Source organism: Pan troglodytes, chromosome 21 (assembly GCF_028858775.2).
Source record: "Pan troglodytes isolate AG18354 chromosome 21, NHGRI_mPanTro3-v2.0_pri, whole genome shotgun sequence".
Classification (NCBI taxonomy): domain Eukaryota; kingdom Metazoa; phylum Chordata; class Mammalia; order Primates; family Hominidae; genus Pan; species Pan troglodytes.
The window spans coordinates 12,335,925-12,348,581 of NC_072419.2; the positions used below are offsets into that span (position 1 = coordinate 12,335,925).

The following is a 12,657-nucleotide window of genomic DNA, read 5'->3' on the forward strand; positions in this document are numbered from 1 at the left end:
CTCTTGTGACACATGGACGACCATACTCTTCCTCTTTCCCCTAAGCCCACTTTTCCCTTTTAAATATTGAAGCTCTCAACTTCATCTTTGGAAAAAGGCACAGACCACCGGCAGTTCCTGTGATTCTGTGTTTATTTCTTCTGGACATGTCCTTAAAGTCAGCAAAATAAACTTCTAAACTGATTGAGACCTGTCTCAGATACTTTTTGGTTTACATCATCAAGCCATTTTATAGACAAGGAAACTGGCCGGGTGCAATGGCTCACACCTGTAATCCCAGCACTTTGAGAGGCTGAGGTGGGTGGATCACTTGAGGTCAGGAGTTCAAGACCAGCCTGGCCAACATGGTGAAACCCCGTCTTTACTAAAAAAAAAAAAAAAAAAAAAAAAGAAAAATCAGCTGGGCATGGTGGCATGCACCTGTAATCCCAGCTACTCGGGAGACTGAGGCAGGATAATTGCTTAAACCCAGGAGGCGGAGGCTGCTGTGAGTCGAGATCGTGCCACTGCACTCCAGCCTGGGTGACAGAGCAAGGCTCTGTCTCAAAAAAAAAAATATATATATATTTATATATATTTTATATATATATATATTTATATATATATATTTTATATATATATATATATTTATATATATTTTATATATATATATATTTATATATATATATTTTATATATATATATATTTATATATATATATTTGTGTGTATATATATATATTTCTTTGTCTATTTATAGAACAGGTTAAGTGACTTGTCCAAAGTAACACAGCTAAAAAGTGACAGCAGGGGTTCAAACCCATTCTCTTTAACTCCACAAATGAGTATGGTTCTCCAATTCATGCTTCCTTCAGCTAACAGAGTGTTCAAAAATGCAGATTGTAAAGGCCAGGTGAGGTGGCTTATGCCTGTAATTTCAGCACTTTGGGGAGCCAGAGTGTGAAGATGGCTGGCCTGAGCCCAGGAATTCAAGACCAGCCTGGGCAATATAGTGAGACCTTGTCTCAAAAAAAAAAAAAAATTTTTTTTGCCAAGTATGGTGTCTCATGCCTGCAGTCCCAACTACTCAGGAAGCCAACACAGGAGGATCACTTGAGCCCAGGAGGTTGAGGCTGTAGTCAGCTACGATCACACCACTGCACTCCAGCCTGGGCATCAGACCTTTTATTATGATATAAATGGAAATAATGTGTTTTAAAAATATGATGAATTGATGAGTGGGTAGAAAGTTGGATAGATGGATCGTTGTGTGATGAAGCAAGTCATAGAAAGAGTCTAGGGGTAGCTCTATGGATGTTTGAAACTTTTCATGCAAAATATTTGGAGGGAAGTGGCTGAATGGAAGAAAAATAAGTGAAGTTAAATCACTTCTTATGTGTGCACCTTGATTGACTTGTATTTGTAGGTCTGTAAGAATCTGTAGAGTAATAGAAGAATGGCTGTCTCCTCCTGGTAAACAGGTTTTTATGCCCTATACTTAGAGACATCTTGTGCCTGCAACCCAGGGAACCCTACTCTCCAGTATTGAAAAAGAATGTTTATTTTTTTATTATTTTAATTTTTTTTACAGACAAGGTCTTGCTATGTTGCCCAGGCTGGTCTTGAACTCCTGGCCTCAAGCAATCCTCCCAACTTGGCCTCGTAAAGTGCTGGGACTACAGGTGTGAGCCACTGTGTGCAGAAAAAAAAAGAATATTTACAATAACTTTTTTTCATATTTGTTTATTTATTTATTTTTTGAGACAGAGTCTCACTTTGTCACCCAGGCTGGAGTGCAGTGGCACGATCTCAGCTCACTGCAACCTCCGCCTCCCGGGTTCAAGTGATTCTTCTGCCTGAGCCTACTGAGTAGCTGGGACTACAGGTGCACGTCACCACACCCGGCTAATTTTTTTTGTATTTTTAGTAGAGACGAGGTTTCACCATATTGGCCGGGGCGGTCTCAAACTTCTGACCTTGTGATCCACCCACCTCAGCCTCCCAAAGTGCTGGGATTACAGGTGTGAGCCACCACGCCAGGCCACGTAATTAAATCACCCTTAAGAGAGGAAAATAAGCACTTCTAGAGAAGGAAGTTGAACCACATTATCAAAAGGTTTGGGACAAAGGATAATCATTACATTCTACTTGCCGGCCCAAGGTTGTTCACACCACAGGAAGGGTTTAATCTGCCTCCACTTCTGGTTTTTTACTTCCGTACAAATTCACTGAGTCCCAAATAATGTATTTTATACGCACAAATCCTTTTTTTTTTTTTTTTTTTTAAGTAGAGGACAGGGTTTCACTATGTTGGCCAGGCTGGTCTCAAACTCCTGACCTCACGTGATCCACCCATCTCGGGGTCCCAAAGTGCTGGGATTACAGACATCAGCTACTGCGCCCAGCTGACATGTCTTCTTTTTGTGGTCCAGTTCCCAGTTTGTGATGTATTTGGCATTTAAGTGAGTCTGAAAACAAAGAAAATATAGGTATCATTTCAATGTGCTATTTGTTTTCAAAAAGGTTTCCATTCATTTCATATTGCTGTTGACACTCTCAGTTGATGGTTGATTTCACGGCACCTTTGCAGGCAGGCAGGATATGCCAGCATCATTCATTGACCCGTCTGTTCCCTTCCAGAAGCCTCCAGAGCAGAGTGTTAGGTAACATGAAGGGAGAAGGGGGAGGACAGAGTTGCCTGGTGCAGAGGTATTTGCTGAAGCTTCAGGCTTGGTTGGCTAATATAGAACCTGTGAAAAGACAGGATGTTCTTGCTTCTTTAGGAACCTTGATCACTCCATTCCTTTCAAGACCAACCAGCTGATAGCTTGGCTCACTCTCGGCCTGAGCGAGTGTGTACAACAGCATGTGACTGGGTGTCCTCAAACAAAAAGATCTTGCCAGGTCTCACTGTTGATTTGTTTTAATATGCCTCCTATCTTTGCCTAATCGCGTGGTAGTTTAGGCTGCAACACTGGGGCTATGCAGACACAGGATGCTGGGAGGACTTTTGGCTGCGTTCATCCTAGCTTGGCTGCTTTCGAGATGTGTTTCCCTGGGCAAGTGACTTTACTACTCTCTGTGTCGGGGTCTGACTGTTAAAGAGGGTACTGATAGGATTACCTGCCTCATAGGGTTGTGACAGATGAAGCTCTTAGCACAATGCCTGGCCTCTAACAAGCATTCAATAAATGGGAACTACTCTTATGATTACACTGCTTATGTTATTCTGAAATTACTTCTTTTTTAAATTAATTATATTTTTTCTCTTCTTATAGCGTCAGGGTCTGGCTATGTTGGCCAGGTTGGTCTTGAACTCTTGGCCTCAAGCAGTCCCCCCACTTCTGCCTCCCAAAGTGCTAGGATTACAGGCTTGAGCCACCATGCCCAGTCTGAAATTACTTCTTTCATGCAAACATATGTTTTTGAGATCTTTGAAGTTCTGACTGTCGTTTTAACAGCTGCATAGGATGCCATAATTTGGATATTGCCTCCTCCGAAAACTGTTTCTTTTCCTGTCTCCTCTAACCCAGTTGATAAAAAACCCAGTCACTGAAACTGTCTCTCCTTGTTGACTCTCAGCTCCTCTTTAACACATTTCTCCGTTCACTTTTTCTTTTCTTTTCTTTTCTTTTTGAGACAGAGCCTCGCTCTGTCACCCAAGCTGGAGTGCAGTGGCACAATCTCGCATCACTGTATCCCCGACCACCTGGCTCAAGCGATCATCCCATCTCAGCCTCCTGAGTTGCTGGGACTACAGGCATGCACCACTCTGCCTGGCTAACATGTGTTTTTTAAATTTTTAATAGATACAAGGTCTTGCTATGTTGCCCAGGCTGGTCTCAAATTCTTGAGCAGCAATCCTCCTGCCTCAGCCTCCCAAAGTGGTGGGATTACAGGTATCAGCCACCGCGCCTGGCCTCTTTATTCACTTATTAAGTTCTACTCTCATTTCAGTTAGTAAATCTATTCTTCATCTCTCTTAATCTATTCTTGACCCATGGGTCCCTGACCTCATTCATGTGCTCTTCGTTTCCCACCCGGACCACTGCAGGTGAATGAATTCTTGTTCATGAGATTGCCTGCCACCAGGCTTAAGTGTGACAAGTCCGCCTGCTACCCAGCTGTCAAATCTGCAGATCTGACCTGATAACTGCTCTGCATGTGCCCACGGCACTCATGACACCTGGTGCCAGCTATCATAAGAGTTATTGATGACAGCAACTTATGAGTCAGAGAGTAATGGAGGGGTAGGGAACACCTAGTGAAATGTCCAAATGCTGAATCCACTAAGCCACCTTGGAGGTTTCCAGAGCTTAACTAAAGACTCTTTGTATCCAAGTTGCTGATAGCAGCCAGGCCTTCCCAGAGCTGGCTACAGGAGGAGAAGGGCTCTGTAGCCATCCAGCTGAGACCACAGAGTTTGTCCTTTCCCATTTACTCACTGAGTGACGAATTCTTTTTTTTTTTTTTGAGACAGAGTCTTGCTCTTTCACCCAGGCTGGAGTGCAGTGGTGTGATCTCGGCTCACTGCGACCTCTGCCTCCCGGGTTCAAGCAATTCTTGGGCCTCAACCTCCCAAGTAGCTGTGATTACAGGTGCGTGCCACCTTGCCCAGCTAATTTTATAGTTTTAGTAGAGAAGAGGTTTCACCATGTTGGCCAGACTGGTCTGAAACTGCTGACCTCAGGTGATCCACCCGCCTTGGCCTCCCAAAGTGCTGGGATTACAGCACTTGAGCCACAACGCCCAGCCAATTCTTGACACTCACTTTAAACCCCTGATACGCTGTGGCACTGTGCTTGTCCGAACTGGTTCTTCCTGAGTGCACACTTTCCCCTAGCCATGGCTGGCCTGCCCCACGCTTGGGGAGAACCTCTTCCAGAAAGCCTCCTGCCCCTTCTGGGCTCTTCTGTCTTGACTCACTGTGTTAACAAGGTATGTGTCTGTGTTTGGGTCACTCCAAACTAGGAGGGAAGGGTCTGTGACATTCACCTTTGTGTTCCCAGTGCCTAGCACCAGGCCTGTCACATTAAATAATTGACTGACTGCATGTTTGGTCCGTAGAGGAAAATGCAAATCACCTGTAATCTTATTACCCAGATAACTAGTGAAATTAATTCACTGGATATACCCTTCTAGACATTTTTCCTCCTAGCTTTATCTTTCTATATTTCTTACACATACATCTTACACATGGCATTTTATTTTATATAATCTGGATCAAACCCTACTTAATGTTTTAGAACCTTTTTACATTGAATATATCGTGTGTGTGTATGCACGTGGGCACATTGGCTGGGAATCAAGCCCAGGTCAACTGCTTGGAAGGCGGCTATGCTCACCACATTTAACGTATCATGGACAGTTCTTCTCATGTAATTTTTTTTTTTTTTTTTTTTTTTTTGGTAAGACACAGGTCTCACTCTCGTTCGGGCTGGAGTGCATTGGCACAATCACAGCTCACTGCAGCCTTGACCTCCCAGGCTCAAGTGATCCTCCCAACTCTGCCTCCTGAGTAGCTGGGACTACAGGCACATGCCACCATACTTGGCTAATTTTTAAATTTTTTTGTAAAATTGGGGTCTTGCTATGTTGCCCAGGCTGGTCTTCAACTCCTGGGCTCAAGAGATGCTTCTGCCTCGGCCCCGCAAAGTGCTGGAATTACAGGCGTGAGCCACTGCACCCAGCCTTATCAAATATTCTTGTAGGCCTTGAATTATGGTGCTGTGTGGTATTTCATTGAGAGAGTGCTCTCTGATTGAACCATTCCCTTTTCTGACATGCAGTTTATTTTCCAGCTGAAATTATTAATGTTTCTTTTCTGCTGAGAGCAATTCTTTCTCATGATGAAGAAAACAGGGTAAACAAATACTGAGTTAAAGACCATCAATAGCAGGGGAAAGTACAGCAGTCCTGCCTTACCCCTGAGGTGGACTACGGACCCCCCAGGGGATGCCCGAAATGGCAGATGGTACTGAACCCAATATGTACTACGTTTTTTCCTATGCATATATACATACCTATGATAAAGGTTAATTTATAAATTAGGCACAGTAGGAGATGAACAACAAAATTAATAATAAAATAGAACAGTTATTAAAATATACTGTAATATAAGTTATGTGAATGTGGTCTCTCTCTCAAAGTATCTTATTGTACTATATTCACCCTTCTTTTTGTGGTGATGTGAGATGATGAAATGCCTACGTGGCTGAGCACGGTGGCTCACACCTGTAATCCCAGCACTTTGGGAGGCTGAGACGGGTGGATCATCTGAGGTCAGGGGTTCGAGACCAGCCTGGCCAACATGGCAAAACTCCGTCTCTACTAAAAATACAAAAATTAGCCAGGTGTGGTGGCACATGCCTGTAATCCCAGCTGCTTGGGAGGCTGAGGCAGGGGAATCGCTTGAACCCAGGAGGCGGAGGTTGCAGTGAGCCGAGATTGTGCCATTGCACTCCAGCCTGGGCAACAAGAGTGAAACTCCTTCTCAAAAAAAAAAAAAAAAAAGGAATTACCTATGTGATGAGATGAAGGGAGGTGAATGGCGCAGGCACTGTTAGTGTTCGGCTACTATTGACTTTCTGAGGTTACATCAGAAGGAGGATCCTCTGCTTCAGGCAATCCTGGATCATTGAGCCATGAAGATCTCAATGCTTGGGGATCCTTGATAGTGTTTTTTGATGAAAACTTTTGGAAGAACATTGTAATCAGAGGTTGTTGCCTTTCTCTGTAACTCAAAAGTGTTGCTGCGAAGTTGTAGGCGATTTTAAGCTGCATTCCATCTGAGGATCATATGCCATAATTTTGTGCTTTAATGTCAGTGCAGTTTGAAACACTTCAGCAAATTTTAGTAATGTCCACATGGCTGGTTCTGCTTTAGTTTTTTCTTCATCTTCCTCTTCCTCTGTGGAGGACATGAAAGTTCTTCCAGTTCCTCATTTGTTAACACTTCTCAATGGCCTTCAGTATGTCCTTCTATTTCATCAAGCATATCAGCAAATCCTTCTCCATCAACTTGTCTTGTTGCATGGATGATTTTCCTAATTCCTCTATCAATTTCAGGCAAGCCTTTACAATCATTCACAACTTCCACTCCATCAGTCCTTCCAGCAGGCATTTAGTTTGTGGTTTAATTCATCCATTGCAACTTGATGAGTGCTATTGCATCAGCAATAGTGAATGATTTCCAGCACTACATTATTTCCAGTTTAGGGTCTGCATCAATTGCTGTTGAATGTGATCAAATACCAGGCAGATGTATGTGGCCTTGAGAAAATGAATGATGTCCTAGTGAAGCGGCTGAAGCAAAAGGTTGTATTTGCAGGTAAAAATACAACCTCAGCATTTTCATTTTCATGGCAAACAGATTCAGGATGGTTAGGTACATTATCTATTATTAATAGGTCCTTAAATTCCAGCCCTTCCTCTTTCAAATATTTTTTCACTTCTGGGAACCACTGATACATTGGTGGAACCATTCTATAAACAAGACAGCTGTCACCCATACTTTCTGATTATATGGCTAGAACACAAGCATAAATAATTTTTGGTTTTGCTTTTGAGGGCACATGGGTTCTTTGCTCTGTACACTATGCTTAGCTTTATCATATGCCCTGCAGCGTTGCCACAGAGTACCAGAGTTAATCTGGTACTTTCCAGTCCTTCCATGCTTTATGCCCTGGTGCTTCCTTTGCACTTTTATGAATGTAGGTTCTATTGGTCATCTTCCAGAAGAGGCCAGTTTTATTGCAATTGAAGACTTGCCGTGTATGGTATCTTTTCTCCTTAATCTACTCCTTCAAGTCAGCTAAAAATGTTGCAGCAGCTTCTTCACTGGCAAATGCAACCTCTTTAGTAATGTTTATGCTTTTCAGCCCAAACCTATTCTTGAATCTGTGTAACTGTCCCTTACTTGCAGTAAATGGCTTGGTGTCACTTGTTTCAGGGGATCCTTGCTGATGTCTTTGTGTAGGTTCTGTGCTTTCTGGTACAACACATTGCTATCAGAACACCTTTCTGTTCATATCTTCCACCCACAAATGTAAGGCCTTTTTCATCTTAACTAAGCACTTATGTACTGTGGCCATAACTCCATAACTTTTTTTTTTTTTTTTGAGACAGAGTCTTGCTCTGTAGCCCAGGCTGGAGTGCAGTGGTGCGATCTCGGCTCACTACAACCTCCGTGTGGCTATAACTTTTGCAGTTTGAGGTGTGTCAGCAAGACTAACATGAATTTCTTTTTCCTTCTCCACAATTTCACGGATAGAAGATTCATTGTTACAGTAGATCTTAGTAACCTAGGCATATGATTTTTTTCTTTGCTTATTGAGTTGAGAACTTTTACCTTTTTTTTTTTTTTTTTTTTTTTTTGAGATGGAGTTTTGTTCTTGTTGCCCAGGCTGGAGTGCAATAGCATGGTCTCCGCTCACTGCAACCTCCGCTTCACGAGTTCAAGGGATTCTCTTGCCTCTGACTCGCAAGTAGCTGGGATTACAGGCACCCACCACCAAGCCTGGCTAAATTTTTGTATTTGTAGTAGAGACAGGGTTTCACCATGTTGGCCAGGCTGGTCTTGAACTCCTGACCTCAGGTGATCCACCCACCTCAGCCTCCCAAAGTGCTGGGATTACAGGTGTGAGCCAGTGTGCCTGGCCAACTTTTACCTTTTTGCCTAAAGAAAGTATTTTGTGGCCTATCTTTGACATATCTGACTTGCTGGCATCACTACCCTTGTGTTTTGGGGCCATTAGTAAGTTAAATAAGGGTTACTTGAACACAAGCACTGTGATACCACAACAGTCCATCTGGTAACTGAAAAGGCTACTGAATGACTAAGGGGCAGGTAGCACGTACAGTTCAGATATGCTGGACAGAGGGGTAATTAATGTCCCAGGTGGGATGGAGTGGGACAGCATGAGATTTCATCGCAATACTCAGAATGGTGCACAATTTGAAATTTATCAATTGTTTATTTCTGGAGTTTTCCATGTAATATTTTTGAACCACGATTGGGTGAGATCAACTGAAACTGCAGAGAGCAAAATCGCACATAAGGGGGGACTACCGTAAATCATTCTGATTTCACTGTTGTTTGACCTTTAAAATTTTTTGGGTGGGTATGGTGGCTCACACCTATAATCCCATCACTTTGGGAGGCTGAGGTGGGAGGATTGCTTGAGCCCAGGAGTTCAAGACCAGCCTGGGCAACTTAGTGAGACCTGATCTCTACAAAAATAAAAATAAAAAACAAATAAAATTCTTCAAGCTCTGTCTCCAGTGAAGGATCCTGCTATGTGGTGCCTTTTGTACTGAATTGTTTTCTTTTTTCCATGGCAGGACTATGGCAGCCAGGGACGCCACTTCAGGCAGCCTGTCAGAGGAGAGCAGTGCTTTGGACCTGCCATCAGCGTGTGACATAAGAGATTACGTCCTGCAGAGACCCAGCCAAGAAGCCAACAGCGAGGCTTTCAGTTCTTTGGAATTCCATTCTTTTCCTTATTCTTCTGATGTGGATCCAGGTAATAAGCAGAGTTTAAAACAAACTAACTTAAAAACAACTAGCAGCAATACGGGTGTGTGATAGTTTGTTTCTCTCTCTTCCAATAGCAGATCTCTGAGAATGCTTCATTGTCTTAGGCAGAAAAACATCTTACCTAAGCAAAGCTTTCAGGAGGAACTTCAAAGGACAGCTTGCCTGGCACAGCAATGACAAGGAGCTGTTTCCTGGATGTCTTTTTGTTATTGTTGCTGTTAATCTCAGGTCTCTTTCTAATCTCCCTCAAAATGAATTCAGAAGCAGGGGAATATTTGGTTCAACAAAGAGAGAGTGGAATTTTTTTTTTGTTTTGTTCTTTTAAAACTTCAGAAAATAGCAATGTGGGCCTGTTATGTGAGATGAGTAATAAAAATAGAGACTTTAGCATTCCTTGTATGAAGTATGCTGTGGATTTAAGTAACAACCTTTCTACAAGGTTTCCTGACTAGATTGCCGAAACATCTATTATTTAAACTAATGATAATTCCCTGACATAGGTAGTGACCGTCTTTAGTGGTAAAGCCCTCTCTTTCATATTAATTACCTGATCTGAGTCTGGAGGCCCGCAGACCTGGATTTATTTATTTATTCATTTATTTCTTGTTAGTTTTGGTTAATCCCCTGGGTTTATCACACAGACCTGGATTTAAAGTTCAGCTCTGCCACTTACTGGCTATGTGACTTGGGGCGTGTTCCTTAACCCCTCTGAGCTCCAGAGTCGTCTGCAAAATGGTGATCAGAATGCTTGCTCCACCCAGTCAGGTTTAGCTTAAGGTAAACCTGTAAGATACTTAGCATGGTTTTTCTGCCATCGATGGGTGCTCAGTCAATGTTGTTGTCATTAATATTAAAAAATCCAAATGGCCGGGTGTGGTAGCTCACACCTGTAATCCTAACACTTTGGGAGGCCGAGGCGGGTGGATCACCTAAGGTCAGGAGTTCAAGACCAGCCTGGCCAACATGGCGAAACCCTGTCTCTACTAAAAATACAAAAATTAGCCGGGTGTGGTGGCGGGCGCCTGTAATACCAGCTACTCGGGAGGCTGAAGTAGGAGAATCGCTTGAACCCAGAAGGTGGAGGTTGCAGTGAGCCGAGATCGTGCCACTTCACTCCAGTCTGAGCGAAAGAGCAAAACTGTGTCTCAAAACAAAAAACAAAAAACAAACAACAACAAAAAACAAATCCAAATATATATTTTTAGAAAGAACTCATTGTGGGTACTAAGAAAATGTAGGCTTTAATGATGAGGAATTCAGTGATGACTACAGGTAGGATGTGTAACTGTCATTGCCTTCAAGAATTCTATGGAGAAATATGTTTGGGATTCTCTTCTGATTTTCAGGACACAGAGTAATCAGGATCAGTAAGTCTCCTGTTTAATTTAGTACCTGACTGTGTTAGTTCATTCTCACACTGCTATAAAGAGATACCTGAGACTGGGTAATTTATAGAGAAAAGAGGTTTAATTGGCTCACAGTTCTGCAGGCTGTACGGGAAGCATAGCAGCACCTGCTAGGCATCAATCAGGGTGGAAGGCAAAGGGGAAGCTGGCACTTCACATGGCTGAAGCAGGAGGAAGAAAGAGAGGGGGAAGGTGCTACACACTTTTAAACAACCAGATCTCATGGGAACTCAGCACCAAGGGGATGGTGCTATAAACCAATTAGGAGGAACTGCCCCATGAACCAATCACCTCCCACCAGGCTCCACTTCCAACACTGGGGATGACAATTCCACATGACATTTGGGCAGGGACACAAATCCAAACCATATCACTGACCAAGAATTAGATAATTCTTTATCCTTTTCCTTTCTAGACTTAACATCTTAGTTCCTTTAACCTTCCCTTTTTTCCCTGCCATCCTGCTGCCTCTACATGACTTTCCATCCCTAAAACTGATTTTGTTCATCATCCCTGGGTAGCAACAGCATTTCTTAGAATGAGTGAATGGAGGCAGTTGAACAGAACTTTGTTTGTGTATGTATTTATTTATTTAGAGACGGGGTTTTGCTCTGTGCCTAGGCTGGAATACTGTGGTGCCATCATAGCTCACTGCAGCCTTGAACTCCTGAGCTGAAGCTATCCTCCTGCCTCAGCCTCCGAAGTAGCTGGGATTACAGGCTCACATCACCATACATGACTTTTTTTTTTTTAAATTTTTTTGTAGAGACAGGGTCTTGCTGTTTTGCCCAGGCAAGTCTCGAACTCTTGGCCTCAAGTGATCCTCCCACCATGGCCTTCCAAAGTGCTGGGATAATGGGAGTGAGCAACCATATCCAGTTTGAACAGAACTTTAGAAGTATTAGCATGTTGAAATACTTCAAGGCAATGGCTCTATTCCCTTAGGGAATTCAGTGTGGACTCAGTTTTTACTTTTTATTGCCTGTTAGTTGACTAATCTGTAGAAAAGCAACTGTTATTAATTGGAACTGGTTGACAGCTCTAAAAATAAGGAGCATGTTGAAATATTTATGTAGGGGTATTTGTTAAAAATATGGATATTCTATGCCAAAAAGGTTGTTTGGGGAACCCATGTCTAAACATGGGAAGGGGTACTCAAACGCTAAGACAACCATTTTACACGGTAGTAGTGGTGGTCGTGCTGGGTTAGACAGCCTGGTTGGAATTCTGGTTCTGCTTCTTCCCCTGGTTTGACTTTGGGCGAGCCACTTAGCCCCTCTGTACCTGTCTCCTCATTTGTAAAATGGAGATGATAACAGCACCTCCTTGTTGGGGAGGTTATAAGGTTGTACAAGGTAGTGCATGAGGCATAGTGTGTGGCAGGGAGTGGACTCTCAGGAGATCCAATTCCTCATCAGCTGGGGTGCTCAGCACACTGCAGTACTGCCTGGTCAGCTCAGGATTTTTTTTTTTTTTTTTGAGATGGAGTCTCGCTCTGTCACCCAGGCTAGAGCACAGTGGTGTGATCTCGGCTCACTGCAACCTCCGCCTCCCAGGTTCAAGTGATTCTCCTGTCTCAGCCTCCCAAGTAGCTGGAATTACAGGTGAGCGCAACCACAGCTGGCTAATTTTTGTGTTTTTAGTAGAGACGGGGTTCACCATGTTGGCCACGCTGGTCTTGAACTCCTGACCTCAAGTGATCCACCCGCTGTGGTCATCCCAGGCGTGAGCCACTG

At 43.2% G+C, this 12,657-nt stretch overlaps 1 protein-coding gene across 10 annotated transcripts in view; it reads left to right on the plus strand.

Moving 5' to 3' along the window:
* The window catches only part of SHLD1 (shieldin complex subunit 1), a 104,869-nt gene that overhangs the window by 12,403 nt on the left and 79,809 nt on the right, over window positions 1–12,657 (plus strand). For 3 of the 10 annotated variants that reach the window (XM_009436767.4, XM_001166641.7, XM_054674844.2), the window contains one exon: window positions 9,320–9,501. In XM_009436767.4, coding sequence (XP_009435042.3) covers window positions 9,320–9,501 — 182 coding nt within the window. Of the gene's footprint in view, window positions 1–4,463; window positions 4,576–4,847; window positions 4,916–9,319; window positions 9,502–9,589; window positions 9,903–12,657 lie in introns of those variants that run through there. The other 7 variants (XM_063802598.1, XM_054674845.2, XM_063802600.1 and 4 more) reach the window with 6 other exon arrangements.